Genomic DNA, 12,807 nt, shown 5'->3' on the forward strand with positions numbered 1-12,807 from the left:
AATGATGGCAAACCCTTTTAATTGTACAAAGGAAGATAGCTAGCTAAGAGTTAAGTAGCTGTGTGTTTATTTTACCTAAGTAATCAATCAGTCAGACTGTTTTCCATTTTCTAAGTGTTGTATAAACTTCATATGCAGAGGAATTACATCAAGATAATTTTATTCTCCCTTTTCAATCAAGACAGTAATATAGCTTGGATTTAAATCTTGAATGCATTAGGAAAGATAACAAAAATAACCTTGATTATAAGTCATCTCCTAGTCTTTTACTGTGTACCTTTCAGTTAGTTAATACAATGTTTGACATGTATTCAATGCTTGTTCTTCACAAGACTAATTGAAAACACGGCAGGTATGGTGAAAGATTTAAATTGCAACTGGCCTGTGGTCAAGCATTTTGACGACAACAGCATTGCCTTACATGAGAAGTGATTTAGTTTATTTTAAAAAGTTTTTAAAAAGAACATTTTGAAGGAAAAAATTAAGCTAGACCAAATTCCCATATATATAATTACGGAAAATATTTTACACATATAAAAAGCATTCTTGGAAAAAGGGACCTGATCTGTGAAATTCTATTCCAGATTCTGCAAAGTTGTAATTTACTTTTCCATGCTGTTACTGTTGTTCTGTGCTATTCTGAGCATCCTTTAAAGTACAGTAGTATTTACCTGTAGTAGGTAGTATTTACATTAAAAACATGTTGTAAGCCATTTCCAAAAATACACTTCTGTCTTTACAAAACACCACAAAGTATAAAAGAAGTAGTAGGTGTTGTGATGTCAGCCAGAAGAGCAAAAGATTGTCAGAAGTTTCAGGAAGCCTGGAATGTTTCAGGTTCCTCTTCTTGTTTAGATGCTTCTTTGTATGGACTTTCAACAACATTTTTGTAGAAGAGTATTAGTATTCAGAACACAGTTCAGAAATTATTGTGAGCAAAGAGTTTGAGCCACTGAGAATATTTGGTCCAAATTCAGATTGCACAGGTTGACCCCTTTTACACTACTTGCAGGATCTGTCTATGGTGCTTTCAAGAATACTGTTCCAGAGATTTGGTCTTAATTGAATAGTCTTCAAATAAACCATTAACATCTAGTTAACTAAAAGCAACAACAGCATTAACTTACACAGCTGCTGCCACTAATACAGACAAGAGTAATCCTTCTGGTGAGTTATCCTAGAAGAGCAGCGCCTGGCCTGGAAAGAGATGAACACAAGATGCCATTGAAATACAGTTTTAAGTGGAATCAGTGCAGAGATGAAAAGTTAGTATAATTTTTACAGAGAAGCTAATTCTCCTAGCCTTCTAGATGGGTATTTGTACCAAATGTAAGCTCACCGAAAGCATTCAAGAAAGAACATACATATGTAGTCTGTCAGGCTTCGTTGCCTGGTGACAAGCTGTCACTTATTGTGTTCTTTTAATAAACGTTTCTGTGCAAATTCCTGCCACAAAACTCATAATGCCAGTGTGCCATTGAATATAACAGCAGCGCACATTGGAGCCAAGGATGTTGTAGCTTCCTGGATACTTTTATTATCTTGACAAATGGAAATTTTCTTCAGGGCATGTTTTAGAAGTCCGGGATGTGCTGTATGAAAACGTAAAGGCTAAAAATAACACTGCTGCACCAAACCACTAGGGAGGTAGTTCAGCGTAGTCGAAATGTAATTACAATGAATACCCTTGCTAAATGTCAAAGATAGGCAACCAGTCAGAGAGGCTGTAGAGAATGAGGCATCTGAGAAGACAGGGAAAGATAACAGACATGCTGATGTATGGGGAGATACTGCAGTGCGTTTCGTGGCTGAGGAGACCTGTGTCCTCATGCCACCACACTTCAGGTGAAGCCACCTGCTGAACAAAGGCATTTGCGTTGAACTCTTTGTAAGTACTATTAGCTGTCTTCCTTGCTTCCTGGTTTATTAACCTGTGTAACTGGAAAATGTGTAGCATTGTATGCTGAGTTTTCAATGAATACTTTGCATTAGAAGAAGCATGCGAAGGAAGCTTGATGCCAGCCTTGTATTACAAGCTTTTTAATTGCATCTGGATTTAACTTCAGCAAATGAAGTATGAGAGTTGTCATGTTAAAGGTAGTAAATATGTATCAGGCTAACTGGCAGTCTGTGGCAAACGTGTCAGTGTAGCACATCCACTATAAAACTTGTTAGCCTTCCAGGTTAACTTGCCCCTCCAGCCTGTACTCAAGAGATGAGTGCCAAATTTTGAGCTTCATTAAGCAGTTGCGGTATTTACCTCTGCAAAGTGTCTGTATGATGATAGTCAAGCGCTCCCACCGCTGTGCGTGCCAACAAGCCCAGGGACGTGGCACGTAGGTGGATGCCTATCTGCCTAGCTCCCCCAAATAAAGGGGAGCGCTGTGTCAACGGGAGCACACATGGCCCCCGACACCTGCAATAACAGAATGTCCCACTGAAGTCTGGGCCCTAATTATAGATGCAGCTGGATATAGGCCATGCAGCCAATATTTGCCTTAAGAAAAATATAGTGGTGGTTTCTACCGGCATATATTTTTATTTGTTTTCCTGTCACAACTGACTTGTTTTCCCTCTAGCAATTTAGTGCGGTTCCTCGTTGCCCTCTCAAGGAGGAGAGAGCCAGACTGACTGTTAGTTGCCCTGCCTGAAACTTGCATCTTGCAGTCATGCTTGCAACAGCACAGCTCCTAAAGCATGAGATCTGAGAAGTGTCACCAGACCACAGATGTTTTTGCAATGAAACTGTGCACCTCCTGGAAAGTCGCTGTGGTGCAAGTAATGATAGATAGTGTTTTCATTTTGCTGCACAAAAGGGTCAAAATGGCATGGAGAGTCCATGACAGAGCAGCAGAAAATGTTGGTTCTGAAAGAAAATTTATTTCATAGCTTCAGGGGAAAGTTTGGATGCTGTGAACAGATTGCCTTTGTCATTGTGTAAAAATGTGTCGTTTGTAAGGTGATGGAGGATGTCAGTGCCCATGTATAGTGGAGCTTGGTACCTAAAGAGATGTTAAACCAGACTTGTTACAGTTACTGCATTGTGTTTAGATGCGTTTTCTGGAAGCACTCCTCTTAGCGTGAAGGTCAGGCAAATGGTCCAGACTTCCTTCTGATCTGCAACCCCAAAACGCTGGTCTTCACTGGGGTGGTCATCTCTTCAGTCTCATCCATCTTAGGGAACAGACCCTTGTATAGCACACTGCTGATTTGAGGTGTGCTTTTAGCAGCATTTGTGTAGTTTGGTGGGGTTTCTTGTTTTTGGTTCCCCCCCCCCCCCCCCCCCCCGACCTTCTACTGTTTGATTCACTGTTTTCTATCACTTGTGTATGGGTCAGTTGCTATATGTAAGGGAACCTGTTGTACGGGGTAGCACATCCTATTTGGACCACTGCATGAATGCTCAGTGGACATATGTGTGTTAGTAACTGGGGGTAATTAAGGCTCTGCTGGCTCCTTGGACACTCTCTCCCTCCCCCCTCGCCCTCCCTTTCTTCTTCCAGAGATGGCCTCTCTACATAATTCCATTAAAGTGATTGTGCTCTGAGGGGTGGACTGAGGGGCAGTGCTCTCATCTTTCAAAGCAGGACCAATGAGCTATGTGCTTTCCACTGGGCAGCAACAAAAGAAAAGGTCTCTCAGAAGAAAAGACGAGCACAAAAGATCAAAATGAGGTGTTTGTCCAGGCCTCTGGTATTGCTTTCAAGTTAGCTTTTGAGGGCTCACTTTGAAAACGGTGAGCCAGGCTAGTTAACAGAAGGGTGTCTGCTAGTTTTAGAGTGTGTTGTTAGAATAATACTGGAAGATAGCTTTTTGCTTGTGCAATTTAACAGTTCTTCTAAAGCGCAAGAGAAACATAGGGATGGATGGAAAACGTCGCAGGCGTAGCGGCGGTGTTCTATGCCCAGAAGGCAGTCTAGCAAACTTAAAATCCTTCAGATTTTATTCACTTCTTGTAAAAAGATTGAGACATATAGATAATTCCCTTGTTTCCCTAGTCTCCAAAAGGCCAAAATGCTGTATGCTGGCAATTCATCCTGCCCCTCTAGCCCTCTCCCCGCCCTTTTTTTGTATAAAGCTGCTATTGCTGATGGTGGGCAGTAGGAGAGGTGATGTTTTTACTGCAAGGGGGTGTGAGGTGTTATTTGTCCTGGGGCCCTCGGAGGGGACAGGCAGAGCTACAAAAGGGATACAGACCCTTTTCAGATTTAGACAAATAAGCGAGAGTCATCCAAAGCCGTTGAAAGCCAGACCGTTTAGCTGGATCAATTCACATATGTCATATGTTCAAGTTTCTACCAAAATAAACTTTTACAGTGTTGTACAAAGAACAAATTGCTTAGTTTCTACTTCAGTTATTTGGTTTGCAAAGGAAAACACGAGTATCACAGGCAGTCTTTGTTCCGTCTAACTCTATTTAAAGTTACTTTTAAATTGGAAAAGAAGCCATGAGATGTAAAACGCTGGCGATTTGTAACCTCTCAAACTCTTTTAATCTGATATTAAAAAGTTGTTATTTAAAATGGGTGATTAATTACCATTCCAACTCCTTTAAAAACAGAAGTAATTAAATATTATCTGAAGCTAGTAGTAATGCTTAGAAATTACATACCAAGAGTCTTGACAATATTTTACAAGCCAGAGTAGAACAGGATTGCTAAACTGTGTTTATTTGCTTAGTCATATGCACTCAAGCAAAGTAAAAGGGCGTTTTTTTAGAAAAAAAAAAAAAATCCAGTACTGAGAATCTTGGAGGGTATACCTGCTTTTGAGAGGAACAGACCTGAATCTGTATCATCCTCCTGCTTCCCGGCTTTATGTTACTGTTTGGCTTGATGCGCTTCTCTCTGTCCTTTTCGTCTAGTATATTTGAAATATATTTGCTTATTTTCCTAATAAGTTTCTGCTGTATTTACATTACTTTGCTTCAAAAGTACATTTTTAAGGATAGTATTTCTCAGTGCTCTTCCTTTCCCACCCTTCCCCCTTAATAATTCCCCTGGACCTCTGTTGCTTGGAGCAGACTTTGGCTAGCCCCAGATTCGATGTCAAAGGCCATGACCCGATGTCAGAGCAGCCCATGCTGCTGGCCTCTTCTTTGAATAATTATCTGGAGTTTATTGTGTTGAAGGGACGGGCTTGAGGGCAGCGCAGTCACCCTGGCAAACCAGACCAATGAGCTATCCAGCCGGACCACTATCCAACAATGGACCTGTAGGTTACACAAAAAATCCAGCCCTACAAAAGATTAAATTAAAAATGGACATTTGGCCACAGAAGTTTTGTCCTTTGAACAACCATTTTTTCCAGCCTTCTGAGTGTGGTGTGGTTTTGGTACCTTTAATTGAAAGGAAAAAAGTATTATTTAAAATTTTGTGTAAGCTAGAAGAAAACGGAAATATTTTCCTTATCCCCTTCCCCAGCTGTTCCAACCACCGTATTGGATGTAGCTTAAGAAGTTATTTCTAGGTTTCTAGTTGCTGAACTTGACTCAGAATATCAAGCCACTGAAATGTCTTGTTTTGGTTTTTTTTTGTTTTGTTTTTCCTAGAAATTCTGTGCAATCCTAATTCTTTTAGAAACAACAAAGCTTCCAATACTTTATTTCTATCAATATTTTCCTTTCAGAGTGCTAAGAACAGGGATGGTCAAAACAGCTATGAAAGCATGTTCAGTATCCAGATTAATGAGTCAACAGTAAATGATAGTAAAATGTCCATTTTCTGTGGGCTTCCTTATCTTTTCCTCTCCCCAAAGAGGACTTAAAAAGTCTGAAATCCAGATTGTGGAGTGCTGTCTCTTCTTATCAGGACTGAATGAAAGGCGGCTGGAGGTGGACTTGCTGTTCTGGAGGGGTGGGAAGAAAAAAAAAGTTCTTTCATGGTCTGACCTCGGATTCTTTCTTAATTTTATCTAGCCCTGACCTGTTGGCTCTGCTCTGGCTCCTTTCAAGGCCTTCGAAGCTTCACAAACATGCAGCAGCTGAAGGAGACAATGACAGGGCTTTTAGGGGTTGCAATATTACACTCTTTTGTAACCTTGGCTAAGGAGCCTGTAAACAGATGCTTGCTACGAAGCATTTGCCAGAAAGCCAAAATTTTGGCTGTGTTGGTATCGGCAAACAGGGCTCTGTAACACTCTTGATTTAGGACTCTTCGTTTTGTATTCAACGTAAGCTTCAGCTGAATGAACAGCCGGAGTGTCCCGTGTGTGCAGTGTGGTCATGGAACCTGCTGTTACAGGCTTTACACTTACCTTTGGTGCTCTGAATTTACCTGGAATGGAAGAATCGCATGAAGACAAATTAGCAAAATCTGAATGGGATAAACACAGTTTGGTCTTTTGCAGAAAACTGATTTGAAGATAATGTTCAAATGTAATCAGGACATTCGCATTTCTATGTATTCTTTTGAGAAGGGAGGATGGAATTATGTATGGATTAGGACTTCTCATTGGCTTGTTGTTAATGTCGTGCTGCTTTAAGCTTAGAGGGTTTTGATTATGTAATAGGAAGTATTGAGAATGGAAATTTTGTTCCATTGTGAATACGGAAGCAACTTTATTGTTCTTAGTAACTTTTCCTAAAAGCTCAGTCTGTGCAATCTTGGTAATTTAAGAACGAGATAGTTGCATTAAAAAGTACTTCACCAGCTGCAAAGTGATGAGAAGCACATTTTTGTTTTGAGTTGTTTAACTGCTAACGCAGGCATTTAATCTTTTGATGCCTCTAGTTTTTCCAGCTGTGTTCATTGGAAGTGCATGAGGACACCATCTGGCAGTAATGAGGTATAACTCTACCAGATGGAACTAACCCACGTTGGGTGGAGAGATGTTCCTTCCTCTCCCCATGTCACCTTTGTCACTAGGGAAATGTCTTCAAAACGGAGGACTTCCCCCCCACCCCCCCGGCCCTTCTTCTTCCCATCCTCCAAGTAATGGTAGCTGCTGCAGCAGTCCTCCCGGCAAAACGTAGGTTCTCAGTGCATGTATTTCAGAGGCCAGTAAGGGTCGACAGAAGCACCATTTATTTTGTTGTGGAACAAGGCCAGATTGTTTTATGTGGTTCTGTGTAGTTGTCTCAATGTTCTAGAAGAACTGAAGAACTCAGTTTGAGTTCTTGGGATTCCGTGGAATACATCAGCATACACCAAAACTAGTTCTGGCACGAGATGATGTCAGCTCTGTACTTGCTTTTGCCTACCACATGTATGTATTTACTAGAACATTTATTTTTTCCTAAGCTTTGAAACCTGGGCTCTGTATGTTTAATCCACGTTTAACCAATAAATATATATATAATTTGAACACACTAAAATTTTCAAGTTTTGGAAAATAAAATGGTAAAATAAGAGTATTTCTGGCCAACAGCTGCTTTGTAGTAGCAACTTCTCCCCTTACTGAAAGAGAAGTGGAACATTTACATAGAAGCGAGGCTGATGGCAGTAGTAAAGAATATCAAGTAACTCTGAGCTGGTGCAACAAAACGTGGATATTGCAATGAATTCCAGAGCAATAGAACTGTTAATAAATCAAGTCTCAATTCTTCATGATATTTTTGCAGTTCTTCTGTTTCTTGTGTCCAGACAGATAAGATGTGGTTCTCCCTCCATGCTGGGAAATGAAATTACTTGTCACAAAAACAGAGTTGGAACATCTGAGTGCACTGTGGTATTTTTCTTGAAGAATCTGTTTTTACAGCATTAACAGCCATAACTGCTATGAGCTTCCTATCGCCTTTCTGAGAAGCTGAACAAAATATCTAAGATTATACCTTGGGGATGTAGTAAGGCAGGAAAATACACAAGTAAATATGAACTCATACCAAGCTTCAGCTACTGTAATGGTTAATGTTTTTTCCAAGTTACAACCCATCTTTTAAATGATCGCTCATAATTTTGCTCATACTTGCGGTATTTAGCTTTGCCATAGTTTTACTATAAGGTGTAGAACCTATTCATAGCCTCATAAAACAAAGAGAAGGCTCCCCCATGTGTCTTGCTGCTGAAAGACCTGCCAGGGTTGGATCTGCCGGGCTCACTGCAGGTTTTTATGGGAGAATGAATGACGGGTTATGGGATTCCAGAGAACAGCCAGGGAGCAGTGACCTTACCTACAAAAACTGCCATAGGAAAATTAGGCTGATCCTACACAAATTGCAAACCGGTATCTGTTTTGATAAGTTGAAATTAATCAATTTAAGGCGTATTTAGCTTTTTCCTCCTCTTATTTTATAGGAGTTTTATTACCAGTGGTGAAATTTATCTCTCTGGTTGAACTGTTGTTATTCGTGTGGTTTTAATACTGTCAGGTTTTGGTTTTATAAAAAAGGGTGTGTGAGGCAGATCCATTGTGCGGTGTGAAGCTGTGCCAGCTTATCACATCCAGCCTATAATGTTTTTTAAGACCATCTCTGTGTGCTCCAGAGGCACTCTTGTAATAAAACTTAAGAATTAGCTTTAGCATGTTTATATCAACATCAGTGCCGGCCTCTTGATTTGTACAGTGTAGTTTTTGCATCCTTCCTACCAGCTGATTTAAGTAATAACAATACTGTAGGTGCTGTGACACTTAATTTTACAACAACCTAATTGCCAGCAGCACTAAAAAAAAAGCCAAACCAAACCATATTGCACAGAAACAAGCTACCTTTAAGATATTCAACCAGTTGGTAAATAGGCTACAGAATTGTTCCTGTTCACCTTAGGTCTGGGAACAAGCCTTCAACCACTACACAAATGCTGGTAACTGCAAGAGAATTAATTGAAATGTTTCGGTGTTCAGAGAAAGTTTGAAAATGCAGAGGTGAAATCTTGCTGTGAGTTTTTTATTTTTTTACTTAAACTGAATTTAGGGGTTGAATGGGTTGTGTAAATAGCTGCACATAATTTGCTTCTGAATATCAGTGATTTTCTGTGGAAAGATAGGTTACTTCTGGGTCTGTTACAAGCGTAACCGATGGCCTCGATGCTCGCTTCCCTGTTTTCTGAGCTTCTCCAGCCTCCTGTTGCTGTATCATGCACATGGATGGCATACATTAAATCTGAGACTGTCAGCCCTGCAGGTGGTCGTGCTATCCCCAATCTTTTATCAATGATTTATATGTAAACTATTCAGGATACCTGTGCTGCTTAAAGATAAGAAAGCTCTCCTGAAGTTCATTTTCTCTCTGAAGATATGTCTGGCTTGGAGTGTTTGATCCAGCTGATGAACTGCTAGATGGAAGTGTTTATGCCAAGTTTGTACTGGGACTGCCACTGAGGAGTAAATCATATCATAAGCCTGTAAACAAAACTAAAAATTGTTAAAAATATTCTAAACACCACTTCATAAAACAAATAGCATGCTGTTGGAACTGGAGGCAGGTCTTTGGTTAACTTGTTTGGCATGTGGTGTAGCTATCATCAGCATGGAACAGCCTCTCAGCAGGCACTTGGAATTCATCTTGACAGATGTTGTACATCATATACATATATACTGTGTAATCTGTGAAGCAAGTTTCCAATCAATTTCTTTTGCTGCTCAGTACGCAGTCTTTAAAATTCTTCTGTATTCTCATTTTTAGTTTGCTATAACATTTAGACTTTTCTACGCCGGTGTATCTCAATTAAGAGATACCAGCAAATGGGTTTTCAACCACAGAAGCAGTACTGTGTGACAGCTTCAAAATTCTGACATCGCTTTTGGGTTGAACTAGGCTTGCTAGCAATTGAACCGCGATGTTCTGAAGTGGAAACAACCTTGTTCTGTAGAATGTAGAGACTAGTTGAGAGACTGTATTTTTATACAGGTTTTTCTATATGAAGATAATTCTTTTTGAAACTTCTTTCATTATACAAGAGTAAGATGAATAGTATTCAGTATCCTGCTTTTTTTAAAGGTAGAGTGTTAAATGTACTTAAAAATAAGATTAAAAAAATGTGTTTTCCTCAAAGATATTAGATTTTTTTTTCGTGGGAGTTACGTTTTTGCCTTTCTTCCACATCCCATTATTCTTCCTCTCCTCCCCAATCAAGTGTTAATGAGGAATTCAGGTTGGGGGGGGGGGGCGGGGGGGGCGGGAAGGCAATGAGGATAAACAGACCTCACAGGCTCCTCATTCAGCTCAGCAGGGCACTAGACCTTAGCTATTCTTCATTTCACAGTGAAGATGATCGGTTCTGGGTGACCACTTTCAAAGGGCACAGAGTTTTTGAAGGTGCTCGGCAGCATGATAAATTGTCGTGTCTGTCATCCTGTGCCGTGCGGAAATGCAGCAGGGGTCTCTTCTGCAGGAACTTGTAAAGAAAAAGATGGACTGTGACACTTGGCCGGCTGGATGCTGCCGGTTTATGTGGAATGTCTTCAAGGGTCTGTTAAATAGTACCCGGATTCAAGATTTTTTCTAAGAATGGACAGGAGAGGCAATTATTATCACAATCTCCAAATAATCTTCCTAGTGATCTTAACCGTGTCTTGATTGCCTCTGTTTTTAAATTTTGGCTTTGTTTTTGAATATTTCAGTTACATGCTAAATATGTTATGCCTGTCATGATTTTCTGACGTGTATGCTATAATTTGCCTCAACAAGTCACCATAACTTGATTTTGATGTATTCAAATTACTTTGTACTTTCTAAGGGCAGTTATCTTTCTGGTTGGGCTCAGTGTTTTTAGATGTGCCTTCCCTTCACGTCTTTTTTTTTTTTTTTATAAATTTTAAAGGGATTGCAATGGTTTACATATAATATCTTACTGTCTTTCTGAATTTTCAATATTAACATTCCCTATATTCTTCTATTCACATGCTTTTCACATGGTTGTTCAGTGTGTTTGTGTCCATCTCTTTTTCTCTGTTTGCAATTTGTGGGCTGGGAACAACTGATGTCATCTGTTGTTAAAGTGATACTGTAAAGTGAAAAAAACTCCAAAGGAAATGAGAATTTTACTCCAGTTTAAAACAACCCTCATTTTTCAACATTTTGTTATTTAGGTTGTCTACTTGTGATGTTAAAGTCTATATGAAAAATGGGAATGGGTTTCTCTTGCCTAGTCTACCGTTAGTGTTAAACACATCAAAGAAATACTTCAATCCAAATTTAAGAACCTGGGTTTTTTTACATGTATATCTAGATTTTGGTAAAATAGACTTTTTTTTAGAAAGTACATAGAGATATAAACTCTACCTAGCGATACCTCATTTGAAGCTGATGTCGGGTAACTACAGCATGAAAAGGTTGTCTGTTTCAAAATAAACACGAAAAGATTTTACAAAATGTGTGATTATGAAATGACTATGCTGGAAACATCAATTCGAGTTGTTACGGTTGTATTGCTGGTGCAGAGACTGCAGAGGGAGCTGACAATCTGATGTAAACAACAGTCCTGTTAGTGGGGAAGAAATGTCAGGGATTTGTGTTCCTGTTTATTTCATGAACGGCCGTGTCAAATCTCAGCTAAAATGAAAAAGAGGAGAGCTTATTTTGAGAAGGGATAATATGATGGTATTTTGGGGCAAGGGAAAAAGAAATAAACCAGCACAGCACAGTTACAGAAATCTGACCCTTCTGAAAATTTTAACAGAAAAAAGCAGGTTCATGACAATGGAAGAGGAGAATATCCGAAGAGCTACATCAGTACTGGGGTGAAGTTTAGCTGAACCCAGAAATGCTCGTATGTACTAGCTGCACTGCTTCCCTGCAGCCCGCTCCCTTGCAATGGTAAGTGCAACGAATCCCTTCCATACGACTGTAAAGGTGGTAGCATGTGCTGCTAGTACATACGAGCATTTCTGGGTTCAGCTAAACTTCACCCCAGTACTGATGTAGCTCTTCGGGTGCCCCACGCCACCCCACGTACACAAAGCTCAAGGGCCCTTTCTAACTCATTTCTCTGTAGTAATTTTTCACTTCATGTGGATCAAGGCCAGTGTATAATTAACAGAACTGAGAGAAGCAGCAAACTGCGGTACAGCTACCCAAAGACATGGCCAGAGAATGGGAAACAGGGAGACCCTTCAAGCTGGGAACAGTGACCCTCTAAGGATGCCAGAACCAGCTTTCAAGAAAACATATGGAAGCAGAAGTTGTTAGTCAAAGGCATTATTAACAATCACTGTTGTTTCACAGTATATCTCCTCTCAGAACCTGGAACCAAAACATTTCCCACTTCTTTGCTGGGTCCTGTCTTCCTGCGTGTGCTTTGATTGCCCTGCTTCATTACAGCCTGCTTACCCAGAAATAAATACTGGTTTCGTAGACCACATGCTGTTTGTTTTAACAAATCTTTGTTATAGACTGAAAGCACTTTCAATATGCTGAATCATACTATTAAATCTAGCTCTGTAGCTGTGAAGGTGTGATTTTGTTACAGCTAGAAATGTGATATTTATCTTACTGCCACCGATTCCTGTTACAAACTTCTGTATCAGGCTATTGGAAGCAAGACTGGCAGTTGTGTGTCTGATTCTGGGCAAAGATTCAGGGAAATTCATAGGACTGGAGAAAAGACAGGCTTCCAGGCATCCAGCCCGTTCAGCAGCCCGCTAATGGTAGCGGGCAAGTTTTGAACCAAACTTGCAAATCCATATTTTTTTACTTGAGTCTATTAATTCATTTTCTCCTTGTGCAGATCCTAGAAGAAAATATCATGTAAGGCTGCTGGCATATAACAGTATGGAGGAAGGTTACCAGGCAGATCAAACAGTCAGCACTCCGGGATGTGTCTGTAAGTGTTGTAGGTACATGAAGAATTTATTAAGAGCTGAGCTGTTTCAAAGTCTCAGCAGCTCTGTGTTTTTAACCTATAAATAATCAATTAATTCAGTGTAAAA

The 12,807-nt window shown here is 39.9% G+C and overlaps 1 protein-coding gene across 1 annotated transcript in view; it reads left to right on the forward strand.

The window, feature by feature from the left end:
* PRTG (protogenin) overlaps positions 1–12,807 on the forward strand; it is a 90,512-nt gene that overhangs the window by 61,101 nt on the left and 16,604 nt on the right. Inside the window, 1 exon segment of the mRNA XM_055793827.1 lies at positions 12,606–12,701. Within this exon segment, the coding sequence (XP_055649802.1) occupies positions 12,606–12,701 (96 nt within the window).

This window comes from Falco peregrinus, chromosome 1, assembly GCF_023634155.1.
Source record: "Falco peregrinus isolate bFalPer1 chromosome 1, bFalPer1.pri, whole genome shotgun sequence".
Classification (NCBI taxonomy): Eukaryota; Metazoa; Chordata; class Aves; order Falconiformes; family Falconidae; genus Falco; species Falco peregrinus.